The 15,349-nt window shown below is 42.1% G+C and overlaps 1 protein-coding gene across 14 annotated transcripts in view; it reads right to left on the reverse strand.

The window, feature by feature from the left end:
- The window catches only part of mycbp2 (MYC binding protein 2), a 230,805-nt gene continuing 215,456 nt past the window's right edge, over nt 1–15,349 (reverse strand). For all 14 annotated transcript variants that reach the window (XM_085998516.1, XM_085998525.1, XM_085998512.1 and 11 more), the window contains 9 exons: nt 15,172–15,300; nt 14,349–14,481; nt 9,688–9,791; nt 9,330–9,518; nt 6,050–6,157; nt 5,730–5,939; nt 4,634–4,741; nt 3,976–4,141; nt 1–1,242 (listed from right to left, as the gene is read on the reverse strand). In XM_085998516.1, coding sequence (XP_085854642.1) covers nt 1,127–1,242; nt 3,976–4,141; nt 4,634–4,741; nt 5,730–5,939; nt 6,050–6,157; nt 9,330–9,518; nt 9,688–9,791; nt 14,349–14,481; nt 15,172–15,300 — 1,263 coding nt within the window. In that variant the 3' untranslated portion in view covers nt 1–1,126. The remainder of the gene's footprint in view (nt 1,243–3,975; nt 4,142–4,633; nt 4,742–5,729; nt 5,940–6,049; nt 6,158–9,329; nt 9,519–9,687; nt 9,792–14,348; nt 14,482–15,171; nt 15,301–15,349) is intronic.

A 15,349-nucleotide genomic window follows, 5' to 3' on the forward strand; every position in this document is an offset into this window, starting at 1 on the left:
TTCTGATGCACTATTTAATACTTTAATAAACATACGTTTAGTCTAAGCAAAAGTCCTACTTATATATGGTAAGTTTACAGCATACATGGCAATTCCAACCATTGCAATTTTTTAAAAAAACCTTGAAACTGGTATGACAAATCGACTAAGCCTGATATTTTTCCTCAGCAGAGATGGATGTTGCTTTGAGACAACTGTGCAAAGATTGATGTTCGGATATATTTTAGAAGTGAAAAGTTATAATGCCCCCAAAACAGGAAGGTAATTATTAAAAGTTATCTGCACCTGCTTCACAGAAGTGAACATATTATTAGCACAATGCACTCTTCCGAATTAATGATTCAACTCTCGTTTCTGACTAAAACCCAAACTGTATTCTACAGGCTTCACAAGGCTTATATATACACACATTATGTGACTGAATAATTTCCCATTCACACAACAGGTTTTCACTGTATAAAAATGTACAGCGGTTTTATTGACATATACATTCCATATGTTTACAGCTGCAAGATAGGAGGCACACCCAGTATTGCACTTCATTAAAATTTCAGGCTCAAACATAACCCCAGAAGTTTAAATGAAAATTGCAGTGTAACGTAGCAACTTTGTAATACACCTAACACTGATACCATATATACATTATGATATTCATACACAACAAGCCCTAACACATCCTCAACAGTCTATCAAATGAACCAGAATATACTCTCAACCCGTGACGTGGTTACGATTTTCAAGAATACTGTACAGGGTTACCCAAAAGTAGTACTCTGTGTACTTGTAGCAATTTTTCAGATGTGTAATTTGGAAGCTGTCCTTGTCCATAGATCCCAATTGCTTTTAGAAAAAGCATCTTCTGCCAAGGTACCGTGTAGGTGTGTGATGCTTTACAGCCGAGGATTACAACGGCAGCATGCAAACACTTCACAAGTTTAAAGCCTTTTGGAAAACTCGAGTCATTTACAGCAATAAGTATGTACACACAAAAAAAAGAGTTCATTTTTGTGCACAACGTTGTTCTTTCATTCAGGTGATAGTGAGCCAACCCAGTTTGCTGACTTCAGTTCAGAAACTGAAGAGACTGAAAGGCTGGAAAATCTGAAGGAGCTTCGCTGTTGCATGTTTAGAATGTATGAGCATTTCTGCATACACCACAACCCAGAGCAAATTCTTCACCAGTGGTTGGGTGGACAACATGAAGAGGACACTCTGCTCCCTCAAGCTGTTTCCCTTTAGGACCTGGGTAAGAGAAGATGAAATGCAGTTGGGTCAGGTAGTTAATCATTTATATGCCAAAACTGAAATTTGATGATTGAAGCTACAGCTTTAACATCTCTCTACTGCTCCTGCACCACATACGTGAAAAGAGAACTGAACTTCTAATAGGTAATCCCACCTCAACTCCCCTTTCATTACTATTTATTCTTCCATTTTTCTTGTATTGATACTACGATAGTCACTGTTCCTCTCTTGTTCCTCTGAAGCTGCTAATACCCTGTCCTGTAAGTGCTTCTTCCTCTTTGCATCCAGTGTTGAAATTAGGATTTATTGCACCATCTACTTAAACTGCTCCTTTCCCAGATTCTCAGAACTGTGGAACTCCTTACTTCCTTCGGTTGTCCCTTCCTTTTTCCTACAAGCTACAGGCATTTAAAACCCAATCTTAGCTTCACTTAGCCACCACTTAATTAATCCAATCTTTTCTCCCCCTCTTCTCAAGCTTATTAGCTCTTCACCCAAGTTTCTCAGTTTAAAAAAAAAAATCACAGAATTCATAATTTCCAGAACTTCCATAATAGTGCTTAAAATGTGATGACATTACATGATCAAGGATAAAATACATCTCCGACAAATAGCAGTGCACAAACAAATTTCTGGCAAGTATGAGACTTAAAGGCTCACACTGCCGAGTATCCAGGAGATGTGGACACAGAGGAAATCTATGAATTCAGCTTCCTCTTCTCAAGCCCATTTCCAATTTTGCCTCCAACTTTTTCCCCTCCCCAGTGCTGAATACTGGGCTATGGTTTGACAGGCACCAGCAGGTCCCTGGGACTTCACTCAAATGATCATTGTTCTCATACCAGCATGATTAGAGAGAGGTGGTGGGCAATATTGCCAAATTTGACTGTCCTCACAGATGCTTTTCCAGCAAGTCATTACTTACCAATCAGGAATGTGGAAACCTTGTCAAATTCTCCTCCTCAACTAGGGGCCAATTCCAAAAGCAGCTCAACTGCTGACCTGACTGGTATGTGCTGGCAGCACACACCAATTATTCCACCTGGTACCTTACTGATCTACTCACAAATACATCCTTCCTTACACATGCATGCAACAAAACAGTACAACATGAAAAGTTTTTAAAAACGAATCCAGAAGCCCAAGTGCCATATTCATACTAGAACTAGCCGCGCCTCTAGCCAAGCTGTTCCAGTACAGCTGCAACACTGGCATCTATCCGACAATGTGGAAAACTGCCCAGGTATGTCCTGTCCACAAAAAGCAGGACAAATCCAATCCGGCCAATTATCGACCCATCAGTCTACTCTCAATCATCAGCAGAGTGATGGAAGGTATCGTCAACAGTGCTATCAAGCGGCACTTACTCACCAATAACCTGCTTACTGATGCCCAGTTTGGGTTCCGCCAAGACCATTCTGCTCCCGACCTCATTACAGCCTTGGTCCAAACATGGACAAAGGAGCTGAATTCCAGAGGTGAGGTGAGAGTGACTGCCCTTGACATCAAGGCAGCATTTGACCGAGTGTGGCATCAAGGAGCCCTAGTAAAACTGAAGTCAATGGAAATCAGGGGGTAAACTCTCCACTGGCTGGAGTCATACCTAGCACAAAGGAAGATGGTTGTGGTGATTGGAGGTCAATCATCACAGCCCCAGGGCATCGCTGCAGGAGTTCCTCAGGGCAGAGTCCTAGGTCCAACCATCTTCAGCTGCTTCATCAATGACTTTCCCTCCAATATAACGTCAGAAATGGGGATGTTCGCTGATGACTGCACAGTGTTCAGTGCCATTCACAACTCCTCATATAATGAAGCAGTCCATGCCCGCATGCAACAAGACCTGGACGACGTTCAGGCTTGGGCTGATAAATGGCAGGTAACATTCGTACCACACAAGTGCCAGGCAATGACTATCTCTAACAAGCGAGAGTCTAACCACTGCCCCTTGACATTCAACGGCATTACCATCACCAAATCCCTCACCATCCTGGGGATCACCACTGACCAGAAACTTAACTGCACCAGCCACATAAATACTGTGGCAGCAAGAGCAGGTCAGAGGCTAGATATTCTGCGGCAAATGTCTCACCTCCTGACTCCCCAAAGCCTTCCACCATCTACAAGGCACAATTAAGGGGTGTGCTGGTATACTCTCCACTTGCCTGGATGAGTGCAGCTCCAACAACACTCAAGAAGCTCGACACTATCCAGGACAAAGCAGCCTGCTTGATTGGCACCCCATCCACCACCGGCATACCGTGACTGCAGTGTACCCATCTACAAGATGCACTGCAGCAACTCGCCAAGGCTTCTTCGGCAGCACCTCCCAAATCCACGACCTCTTCCACCTAGAAGGACAAGGGCAGCAGGTGCATGGGAACACCACCACCTCCAAGTCACACACCATCCTGACATGGAAGTATACCACCGTTCCTTCATCGTTGCTGGGTGAAAATCCTGGAACTCCCTCCCAAACAGCACTGTGGGAGTACCTTCACCACACGGACTGGACTGCAGTGGTTCAAGGCGGCGGCTCACCACCACCTTCTCAAGGGCAATTAGGGATGGGCAATACATGCTGGCCTTGCCAGTGATGCCTACATTCCATGAACTAATACAAAAAAGTTTTTGTAAAAAAAAAAAAGGTATTAAAATGTCTTATGTATGCTTTGAGCATATTACGTTGCATAGTGACCAGTTACTCTAAACAGACAAGAAAAGATATACTACCTGCAGGACAATGGGGGAGTTCTTCTTTAGGGATACTCGTCATTCTCTGGAAGTCGTCATGGCAAGCATTACAGAAATGTGTTGTTCCAAAGCAAAAAAACACTGCCACAGAGCAGCAATACCGACACTTGTATTCCAGGAAGTCAGTGCCATGTTTGGGGCACATCTGTCGAAGAATATTAACATGTCATATACTACTAACAGATTGCATTGCTACAAGATTGAAAACTGTAATCTAAATTCTTGATTGGCTTGTTACCAGCAATGGGATATGTATTTCTGAATTTGAAGATTAATGATCTTTTGTCTCCCTGACCTTACAGGTGGGGAGATGACCTGTTGCCAGACCTCTGTCAATGGAACTCCTTAATCCAGCCTCTAGGATGAGGAAGTGCCTGGCATGTGCTTATGACAAACAGCATTGCAGTTTGGGGAAACTTGTACTATTTTGTGGCTTCTCTCTTTACCCCTCCCACCCACACAAACCATAATGTTTGAGTAGAATTTAGTCTACCTTTTTTTAAAAACTCACTAAATTACCTAGAATGTCATTATTTTAAAGAATTTCCAATGAATTAATTTTCAAACAAAATAAACAACTTCAATGCTGTAATATCACATTTAAGTAACCTCCAGAATATGGGTAAACAAAGAATACCTGCGCTCTAGAAACATCTGAGCAAGCACCGCAGATCAATTCCCGTGGGTCATAGTCATCACCCTGGCCTGCTTCAGCATCACATCGCGCTTCACCACCAAAATAAGCCTACATGAAAGAGTTAGCTGTATTAATGTAGGCAAAAAATAGAAGGCTTTCAACTCAACGCATACAGTCAACACTAGAGATACTGTCACTTAAGTGCGCAAACCGTTTTAAGAAAGTGAAAAGTCTGTAAGTGACTTACTCAGCTCTTAAAGATACAGAATGTGTGTTCATCTCCTCCAAGCAAAATCCTAAAATGCATTTTGACTGCTTTATATAGCCTTCAAGGTGGCAGTATAACTTTTGCTTCTAGAATGCCACGCAACCTCAGGCTTTACAAAACATTAACCTGGGAGACGTTGCCAAGTTGACTGGATTTCTTCAAATTTGTTTTCTTTAAATTGCACTGAAAATTCTGGTTATATTGTTGGTTGGATTAAAACGCTCCCTTAAATATTGGCAGGACCAAAATGTGAACTTGGGGAAAAAAAACACAAAAGTAGTTGAACTTTACTCTAGATTTCTCTTTAGACTGAACTACAATGAATTCCAGTGAAACCAAGCACTGATAAGTGGCAAAGAAAACGATTTGTGTGTGCAGACAAGAAGAATATCTGTTGCTGATTTGTATGTAGAGGTTGAACAACTGATATACACTAAGTGTATGAGTCGAAAAAAAATAATTTTCAATAAAATAGTGTGCTGCAGATGATTAAGAGACTAAATTACTACTTTAAAAAAAAGTTAAGATTGACCACATGTAAATTGACAACTTCTTTTATGGGTCTATCTTTGTTGCATCAGAATACGAGTTTCCTGGTTTGATTGTATTATGGAATACAGACTGCCCCCCTGCCATGTTACGATATCACACACTGTTTTCTGGTTTTAACAGAGCAAAAGGGTAGTTAATAACATTGATAAAATGATTCTGCTTTGGGCTATATCTCTGAAAAAGGAAACATCAGGCAGACTGTTCATTCCAACTAAAAGGTACAACTAGGACTCAAAATCCATCAGTTAAATATGACTTCTTCAAACGTGCACCTACCTTCTTACACTTGTAGCAGACGTAGTAAGCGTATCTATTCATTGCAAATCCAGCAGGATCATTGTAAAAACGAACACCTGGAGTAGTGATAGCATCACTTTTGTGTAACCCTTCATATTCTAGCCTCATTAGAGCCTTCCTCCTTACATCTTCATACAGGTCTTTGATGGGATCAAGTAGATCTTTTAATACTAGATGATTTATTTTGTTCTGAAATTATACAAAAAGCTGAAGTTTTTCTCAAATTCGTCACTTGCTCAAATCAGTGCTGCAAAGGCTAATCCACAGTGTAAATGGAAATCAATCTGCAGGATTCTCACCTTACATATTGGACATGCCATAAATCCAAAAGTTATTCTTGGGCCAAGCCACTGATTTTCAAGAACTCGTCTACAGCAATGTAGATGGAAAACGTGACTACACTCCAACTTAAAAGAGCAAAACACATGAATCAGTCATTATATAATGTTGGGACACGCACAGACCGTAGATCTTTAAAATATACAACAAATTTCTTCTATCTTGATAGTGAACATGTAGAGATCTGTGAATGACACGAGCACAAATAAACATTGAAACTTGAATTTCTTGGGTTCGTGCTCTCCTAATGGTCAGCTAAAAGGGTTGGACCAGCTTGGGTTGATAAGTGGTAAGTAACATTCACGTCACAAGTGCCAGGCACTGACCATCTCCAACAAGAGAGAGTCTAACCACCGCCCTTTGACGTTCAACGGCATTACCATCGCCGAATTCCCCACCATCCTGCGGGGTCACCATTGGCCAGAATCTTAAATGGACGAGCCACATAAATACTGTGGCTACAAGAGCAGGTCAGAGGCTAGGTATTCTGCAGCGAGTGAGACTCACCTCCTGACTCCCCAAAGCCTTTCCACCATCTACAAAGCACAAGTCAGGAGTGTGAATGAATACTCTCAACTTGCCTGGATGAGTGCAGCTCCAACAACACTCAAGAAGCTTGACACCATCCAGGACAAAGCAGCAGATTGGCACCCCGTCCACTACTTAAACATTCACTCCCACCACCACCGGCACACCGTGCCTGCAATGTGTACCATCTACAAGATGCACTGCAGCGACTCGCCAAGGCTTCTTTGACAGCACCTCCCAAGCCCGCACCTCTACCACCGCGAAGGACAAAGGCAGCAGGCGCATGGGAACACCATCACCTCCAAGTCACACACCATTCTGACTTGGAAATATATCACAGTTCCTTCATTGTCACTGGGTCAAAATCCTGGAACTCCCTCCCTAACAGCACTGTGGGAGTACTTTCACCATCCAGACTGTAGTGGTTCAAGAAGGCAACTCACCATCACCTTCTCAAGGGCAATTAGGCATGGACAATAAATACTGGCCTTGCCAGCAACACCCACATCTCGTGAACAAATTAAAAAATGTCCTAGGATATGACACAGTGACAGACACAAGAGCCTGTCATAGCTGTAGCTTTGGAAACAGTCAGCTGGTAGGCCGAGAGAAGGTGCAGACTTCAACCTGGTACAATCAAAAACTGTTGTTATTGTTCAGCCTTGACAACAACTTGCATTTATATAGCGTCTTTAATGTAGTAAAACATCCCCAAGGTGCTTCACGGGAGCGTTACCAAACAAAAAGTTTGACACCGAGCCACATGAGGAGATATTAGGACAGGTGACCAAAAGATTGGTCAAAGAGGTAGGTTTTAAGGAACATCTTAAAAGGAGGAGAGAGAGAGGAAGAGGGGCAGAGAGGTTTAGGGAGGGAATTCCAGAGCTTAGGGCCTAGGCAGCTGAAGGCGTAGGCGCTAATGGTGGAGCGATTAAAATTGGGGATGTGCAAGAGGCCAGAATTAGAGGAGCGCAAATACAGAAAACATTCTGGTATCCGGCACTGACGGGACCGAGCTGGTGCCGGTCGATCAACACTGCCGGAGAAACGAGCGCTAATGTTAAAACATACGGAGCTCAGAGCTCCGTCTGAAGCAACAAACCCTACAGCTTCAAAACAGTCGGTGCAGCTTGCATGCGTCTCTAGCTAAGCAACAGCTTCAGCTAGGCGCTTGCAGAGCCACAAATGGAGAAAAAAAGCAACTACAAGTAAAAAAAAGTTATCTGAACCGACTCCTGAATTTTGCCGGTGGGTAGAGCATTCCGGATATTTAACCTCCGTTTAAACGAAAGTTTCCTGTATCTCGGAGGGTTGTAGGGCCGGAGGGGTTGAGAGAGAGATCGGGAGAGGCGAGGCCATGGAGGGCTTTGAACACAAGAGAATTTTAAAATCGAGGTGTTGCCGGACCGGGAGCCAATGTAGGTCAGCGAGCACAGGGCTGATGGATGAACAGGACTTGGTGCAAGTTAGGATACGGGCAGCAGAGTTTTGGATGAGCTGAAGTTTACAGCAACAGCGTTCCAATATTTTTGTTTTTTAAAAAAGTAACGTTAATTTAGCAAAATTACTAGTGGACTGCTGTTTTAAGAACATAAGAAATAGGAGCAGTAGTAGGCCATTCGGCCCTTCGAGCCTGCTCCGCCATTCAATGAGATCATGGCTGATCGTCTGCCTCAACTCCATTCACCGGCTCTAGATGCCCTTACTAGTCAGAAATCTATCGACTTCTGTTTTGAATATACCCAATGACTGAGCTTCCACAGCCCTCTGGGGTAGAGAATTCCAAAGATTCACCACCGTGTGTGTGAAGAAATTTCTTCTCATCTCAGTCCAGAATGGCCTACCCTTTATCCTGAGGCTGTGGCCCCTGGTTCTAGACTCCCCAGCCAAAGGAAACATTCTCCCAGCGTCCACCCTATCAAGCCCTGTAATAATTTTGTATGCTTCAATGAGATCCCTCTCATTCTTCTGAATTCAAGAGAATACAGGCCTAGTTTACTCAATCTCTTCTCATAGGACAGTCCCGCCATCCCAGGAATCAATCTCGTGAACCTTCGTTGCACTCCCTCTATGGCAAGTATATCCTTCCTTAGGTAAGGAGACCAAAATTGTACGCAGTACTCCAGGTGTGGTCTCACCAAGGCCCTATATAATTGGAGTAAGACTTCTTTACTCCTGTACTCAAATCCTCTTGTAATGAAGGCCAGCATACCATTTGCCTTCCTAATGGCTTGCTGCACCTGCACATTCACTTTCAGTGACTCATGTACAAGGACACCCAGGTCCCTTTGAGCATCTGCATTCCCCAATCTTTCACCATTTAGGAAATACTCTGCCTTTCTGTTCTTTCTACCAAATTAGATAACTTCACATTTATCCACATTATATTCCATCTGCCATGTTCTCGCCCACTCACTGAGCCTGTCGAGATCCCCTTGAAGCCTCTTCACATCTGACACCGCCACTTAGCTTTGTATCATCAGCAAATTTGGAAATGTTACATTTAGTCCCTTCATCCAAATCATAGCTATGATAGAGCTCTCACACACAAGACACAGCTTAACAAGGGTAAAAAAAACCAATTTTCATGAAGTTAGAAGACAATTTTAACAAGATTGAAAACAAGAGTCTCTAACTAACCAGGTGAAATTTATTTTAAAATGCTTAAAATTTGTAAATCAGAAATTTACCTCCATAAATGATAAGACTTACCTGAATTGCAGGAGCTGCTGAAAGTGCCTCAGTAAAGCAGATCATGCACATATCATCGGCATCTTGCTTGAGACATGTTGCATTTTTGTCACAGCCATGTAAGCAAGGTAAACAGTGCTCTTCGCTTTTAACTCCCCCACAGGGGTGCCCACAGGAATGGGTTTTGCCGCAGGCAGTTTTAGCATATTCCTTGTTTTAAAATGATTAAAAGAAACACTCAGTACCATGAAAACAAACATTTCGGAAAAGCCAGATGTGAAACAAGATTAAAAAGACATTATGCAGCCAATTAGATGAAGCGAGCCGTTTGAATCATCTGTGGTCGACAACATTCTGCACAAGACTCCATTTCACTCACCTGGCAGTCTGCATCAGAACACACGCTGCCCACCGCCGACAGCTCTGTTCCATTTCTTGATCCACAGAAGCGACATGCTTCAGGGCTGCTTGACGCAGGTTTGCCTATAAATGAAGAAATCAGATTTTGTTTAAAGAAAAAATTTGACGACTGCTTCTGAAGTTTTTATCGACATAAGCAAGCCATATATTTATACGCTTTATTTACATTAATAGAAGTATACTGTCCACACGTGTATGCTTCATTAACAAGTGTATGAGTAAATTACATACAACAGCGTCAACTGATGGCTTTGATCACAAAAACACCCGCTCTACAATTGATTTCTCCCTCCCAGATGAAAACCTAGATATTATCAAATTCACAAACAGGTCACTAGTAAGCATACCAGTCAAACCTACTTGTGGGAATATTTACCATCGATCATGATTGGCCAAATATGTTTTATTTTCAATGCGGAGCCTTTTTAACTGTGTGTTTTACAGTTTTGAATGTAGGGGAAAAAAAATAACAGTACATGTACAGAGTCTTTTCTCTCCCAATATTCCTCCATCAAAAATATTAAGGTGTAGTCTTCCTTGCTCTGCAGATACTATCTGAAGAGCAAGGACATTATTATCTCCATGCACATGTAGAAAATCCTGCCAGTCCACAAAGACACCTAGGACACCGTCCCTTTAAATCTGAATACATGCCTATCATATCTCCCCACTCTGATGTACATGTAGAAATAGATCTTCAGTTCTGTCAATAGAGGAGGTAAAAAGAAATCCAAATTACAAGCCCCAGTAGTTCATTGCAACAGATCGGACATAAAATAGATAGGCAGGAAGGGAGTTCTGTGTGTGGAGATCGCACTGCATTTGAAGAACAAGAAATACACTCAGGATGATTAATCAAATGCTATTCCTCAACTGTCAATCCTCACAAATATAAATATAGAAAAGCAGCTTGATAAAACTGGAGGAAGGGCTGAGTGATCTATCCTTTTGAGGCATGAAGAAGTTAGAAGACATATTTTCAATTTTAACAAGACTGAAAACAAAGCATCATTTTTCTCTTCACAAAACTGTTGTGAAATGGGTGAGATGATGCAGGAGGGTCCTCTTTATACCCTTCCACCGAGCTTGGCTCACTTGATCAACATACAAGTCCGCATTTCCTTTTTGAAAATATTGACTTGGTGTATCTTTCTTAGAAAGAACATCGACGGCACAGTTTTCTGGGAATGAAGCCAGGAATTACAATGAAACTGTTGCTATTGTTCGTAATTAGGAAGGACGGCAAACTATTCCCAAATAGTTTTTTTCCTGGCAAAGTGGACAGCCAGTATTCGGTTTAGCAATTCCGGGGAAATACCAAAATCCTCATTCGGAGCTATTTGCACTGTAGAATGCCTTGAGCATCTGTGCTCAATATATTCACGTCCAATTGCTGCAATAAACCGGATAATCTGCAAAGTGTTCTAGCCTCCTTCTGTGCTGTAAATTTCTATGATAAATTTCTATGGAATACTGGTACATATCAAAAGTCTTGAGGCACCAATCTGAAGAATTCAAATGAACTTCACCCCATATCCTCGATAGGGCATCATATACATCTGCAGCATCCCTGGTGATACAACCATATTGCTCCAGGAATATAAACAACTAGCTTTATGTCTGGAGGTACAGACAGCCTTTGTAAAAAGGTGTCCTCCATATTTTGTCTGAACTTGGTAGACCACGAATGAAGTCTGGGCAAACAGGGTTTCTTCCATTCATAAGAGCAACTTGCCTCAAGTTCTCCAAAACTGCCTTTGTGGTCCGTGTATGAGGGGAAAAGCCAGAAACCATAGAAAGTGCGCTGAGCTAATAAGCAACCAAATCAATAAGCAGTGAGCATCAACCACCTTATTCCCAATTCAAGGAATGGCCATGGACCACCACTGTACTCAATCTGAGGTAATTCGTCCCGGTATGCATGCCCTTCCCATCTACCACCTACACACACACAAGTGAATCTTCAGAGACGATGGGATAGACCTAAGGAGGCTTTGGATCAACTGATTCTGTTTAAGGACAGTCCATCAACCTCTCAGTCTCAGGTGTAACCAAGATTTTTGTATGCATTACTAACATCAGCAACACCTGCTTTGAAGCCAGCATTTTCTTTAGGGCATCATGGTCTGCTATTAAAACTACTTAGGCAAGATTGCCATTTACTGTATCTGCAGAGAGTTGAGATGGTCCTCATCAGAGGCTTAAGATCTGCTCAACGAGTCTTCAGGAGGCAAGTTACTCCTCCATTTGCAGGAGGATAACTGCATAAGAATTTCAGCTAATAATACCTGGTATCAAATACAGATATCGGCATTAGTCAAGAACCTTCTCAATTATTTTAGACAATGAAGCAGCTACTTTAACCAGGGCCAAAGTTTGCATCTGTGGGGATAAATCGATTGTGGAGCCAGTGAGTTTCATCTGTGGACAGAGGTAAATGTACCTCACAATGACAGATAATTATTTCAGGTGACAGTTCCACTTCCCAATGAAAGCTGGACCAACAGATCCAATGGCACCCCTAAGATATTTGAATGCCCATCATAATTTTGGATGCTTCCATGGAAGTACCCCAATCACAGTATAGCAAGCTTGGAGTGGCACTTGAAAGAAGACATGCCACATTGAGCAAGCATTGTCTTATTGGCTGCAACCAAGATGTCAACTACTTCTGAAGCCCCTGGCACAACTACCTAGCACTGATGATATGAAACAGTTTTCACAGTCTGGGTCAGCAGACAGCTGGCTTCAATGCTGCGCCATCTGTTGCAAGGACACCTGCAGTTACCATGGAGAGTAAGGCTAGCATATCTAGTGGTAAAATGTTGGAGTCCATTATTAAGGAAGCAGTAACAGGACATTTGGATGAGCATAATTTAATCGGACAGAGTCAGCATGGTTTTATGAAAGGGAAGTCATGTTTGACAAATTTGCTCGAATTCTTTGAGGACGTAACAAACAGGGTGGATAAAGGGGAACCAGTGGATGTGGTGTATTTGGACTTCCAAAAGGCATTTAACAAGGTGCCACACAAAAGATTATTGCACAAGATAAAAAATCACGGGATTGGGGGTAATATACTGGCATGGGTGGAAGATTGGCTGTCTAACAGAAAGTTGGGATAAATGGTTCATTCTCGGGTTGGCAATCAGTAACTAGTGGTGTTCTGCAGGGGTCAGTGCTGGGACCCCAACTCTTTACAATCTATATTAACGATCTGGAGGAAGGGACCGAGTGCAACGTGTCCAAGTTTGCCGACAATACAAAGATCGGAGGGAAAGCAGTGAGTGAGGAGGACATAAAAAACCTGCAAAAGGACATAGACAGGCTAAGTGAGTGGGCAGAAATTTGGCAGATGGAATATAATGTTGGAAAGTGTGAGGTTATGCGCTTTGGCAGAAAAAAATCAAAGAGCAAGTTATTATCTAAATGGAGAGAAACTGCAAAGTGCTACAGTACAAAGGGATCTGGGGGTCCTGGTGCATGAAACACAGAAGGTTAGTATGCAGGTACAGCAGGTGATCGGGAAGGCCAATGAAATCTTGGCTTTTATTGCAAGGGGGATGGAGTATAAAAGCAGGGAAGTCTTGCTTCAGTTATACAGGGTACTGGTGAGGCCACACCTGGAATACTGCGTACAGTTTTGGTTTCCATATTTAAGAAAAGATATACTTGCTCTCGAGGTGGTTCAGAGAAGGTTCACTCGGTTGATTCCGGAGATGAGGGGGTTGACTTATGAGGAAAGGTTGAGTAGGTTGGGCCTCTGCTCATTGGAATTCAGAAGAATGAGAGGCGATCTTATCGAAACATAAGATTGTGAGGGGGCTTGATCGGGTGGATGCGGTGAGGATCTTTCCACTGATGGGTGAGACTAGAACTAGGGGGCATAATCTTAGAATAAGGGGCTGCCCTTTCAAAACTGAGATGAGGAGAAACTTCTTCAGTCAGAGGTAAGTTGTGGAAGCTGCAACATTAAATAAATTTAAAACGGAGATAGACAGTTTCCTAGCTGATAAGGGAATTAGGGGTTACGGGGAGCGGGCAGGGAAGTGGACGTGAGTCTAGGTTCGGATCAGCCATGATCCTATTGAATGGTGGAGCAGGCCCGAGGGGCCGTATGGCCTACTCCTGCTCCTACTTCTTATGTTCTTATGTGTCAAAAGCACAATCAACTGTTGTCCGAAACTTGGCCGTACTTATATGCTGTATTGCTAACATATGGGAACGGTGCTATAGAGTGGTACAGTGGATAATGTCCTTGCAAGTATATTACAATTTTGAATATCAATAGACTTTTAATAAGACATTAATTGAAAACAAAACACAGTAAAGAATAGTGTAACTAGAATAGTACAGGTAGACTACCCTTTATCCGAACTTCCGAAAACCGAAACCCTCTAAAAACCGAAGGTTTTTTTGTTCAGCGTAAGTCGTGCGCACGACCCCGACCCCCGCCGACCCCGACCCCCGCCCCCGACAAATTTCCCAGTCTTATAAAATACCTTCTGAAATCCGAAATTTTCCGAAAACCGAAACACGGCTGGTCCCGAGGTTTTCGGATAAAGGATAGTCTACCTGTACTGGTAAAATTAGCTTAAAAGTTAGGTCTTCAATTCTCACCCGTGTGTTCTCTGAACTCTACCATTGCTTTCATGGTTTTTGAGTCTGCAAGTGCCATAAGCCAGAAGAGCTTGGTTCTTCCACAGCCTTCATGAAGATCCACTTTAATTGCTTCCTCCTCCTCTTTAAATACCTATAATTTTCAGAAAATTTGAAAACTAGATTATTTCAATGGGAATGATTAAGTGGAATAACTTGTCATATTGGGAAAGTTTCACCTTAGAAATGAACTGTACTTTTATTAGCACCTTACAGAGCAATGACTATTGTCTGTATAACCAAGTGTAAATAACTTGGCTTGCAAACTTCTGCTTATGTCGAGCTAACATAATTCTGCTCATTCATGCAACAAATTTAGAAAAAAAGATTCCACCACTGCTCTTCCACCTTTAAAAAAACAGAATCAGGAATTTGTTCATAACATTTTACAAATATTGGTGAAAGTGTCTTTCTGAAATGGTAATTTTTTTTTGCTCACAATTCAACAGAGGGCAAATAACTAAGAATATGACATTTGCAGAAATGTTGAGGGAAATAAATACTTTCCTAACTGCTAACTTTTCAAAAGTTGAATGTGGAGGTTGACAACAGATGAATTATTTCTCTTCTTTGTTTCCCCCTCTGTTGTGCACCATTCTTTGCACAAGGTTGAGTAGCTTTCCCTTTTTTTGTGTAGTCTTTTACAACTGGTTGTTTGAAGTAGTTTAGCGACCCAAAGCAGGGTTCCTATCATTAAGCTTTCTACAAGAGTGCAAAATATTGCTTCAAAACAGTTCTAACATTGGTTAATATTCTACAAAAATACTTTTAATTGACTCCTTGCCTGTCTTTGATGTGTTCTTGTCCTTCTGTGAAGATGGAGGAACCGGTCACAGTCTGTGCAAAGATTCCCACACACATTGCAGTGGATAATTGCTGGAGTCTCACCATCATCATGGTTGTCGCACATAGGCTAAGAAAAAGATAACTTGACTATTAACTTAGTCACCAATTAAGATAAA

This window comes from Somniosus microcephalus, chromosome 10 (assembly GCF_052327205.1).
Source record: "Somniosus microcephalus isolate GS21.2 chromosome 10, FLI_Smic_1.0, whole genome shotgun sequence".
Taxonomy (NCBI): domain Eukaryota; kingdom Metazoa; phylum Chordata; class Chondrichthyes; order Squaliformes; family Somniosidae; genus Somniosus; species Somniosus microcephalus.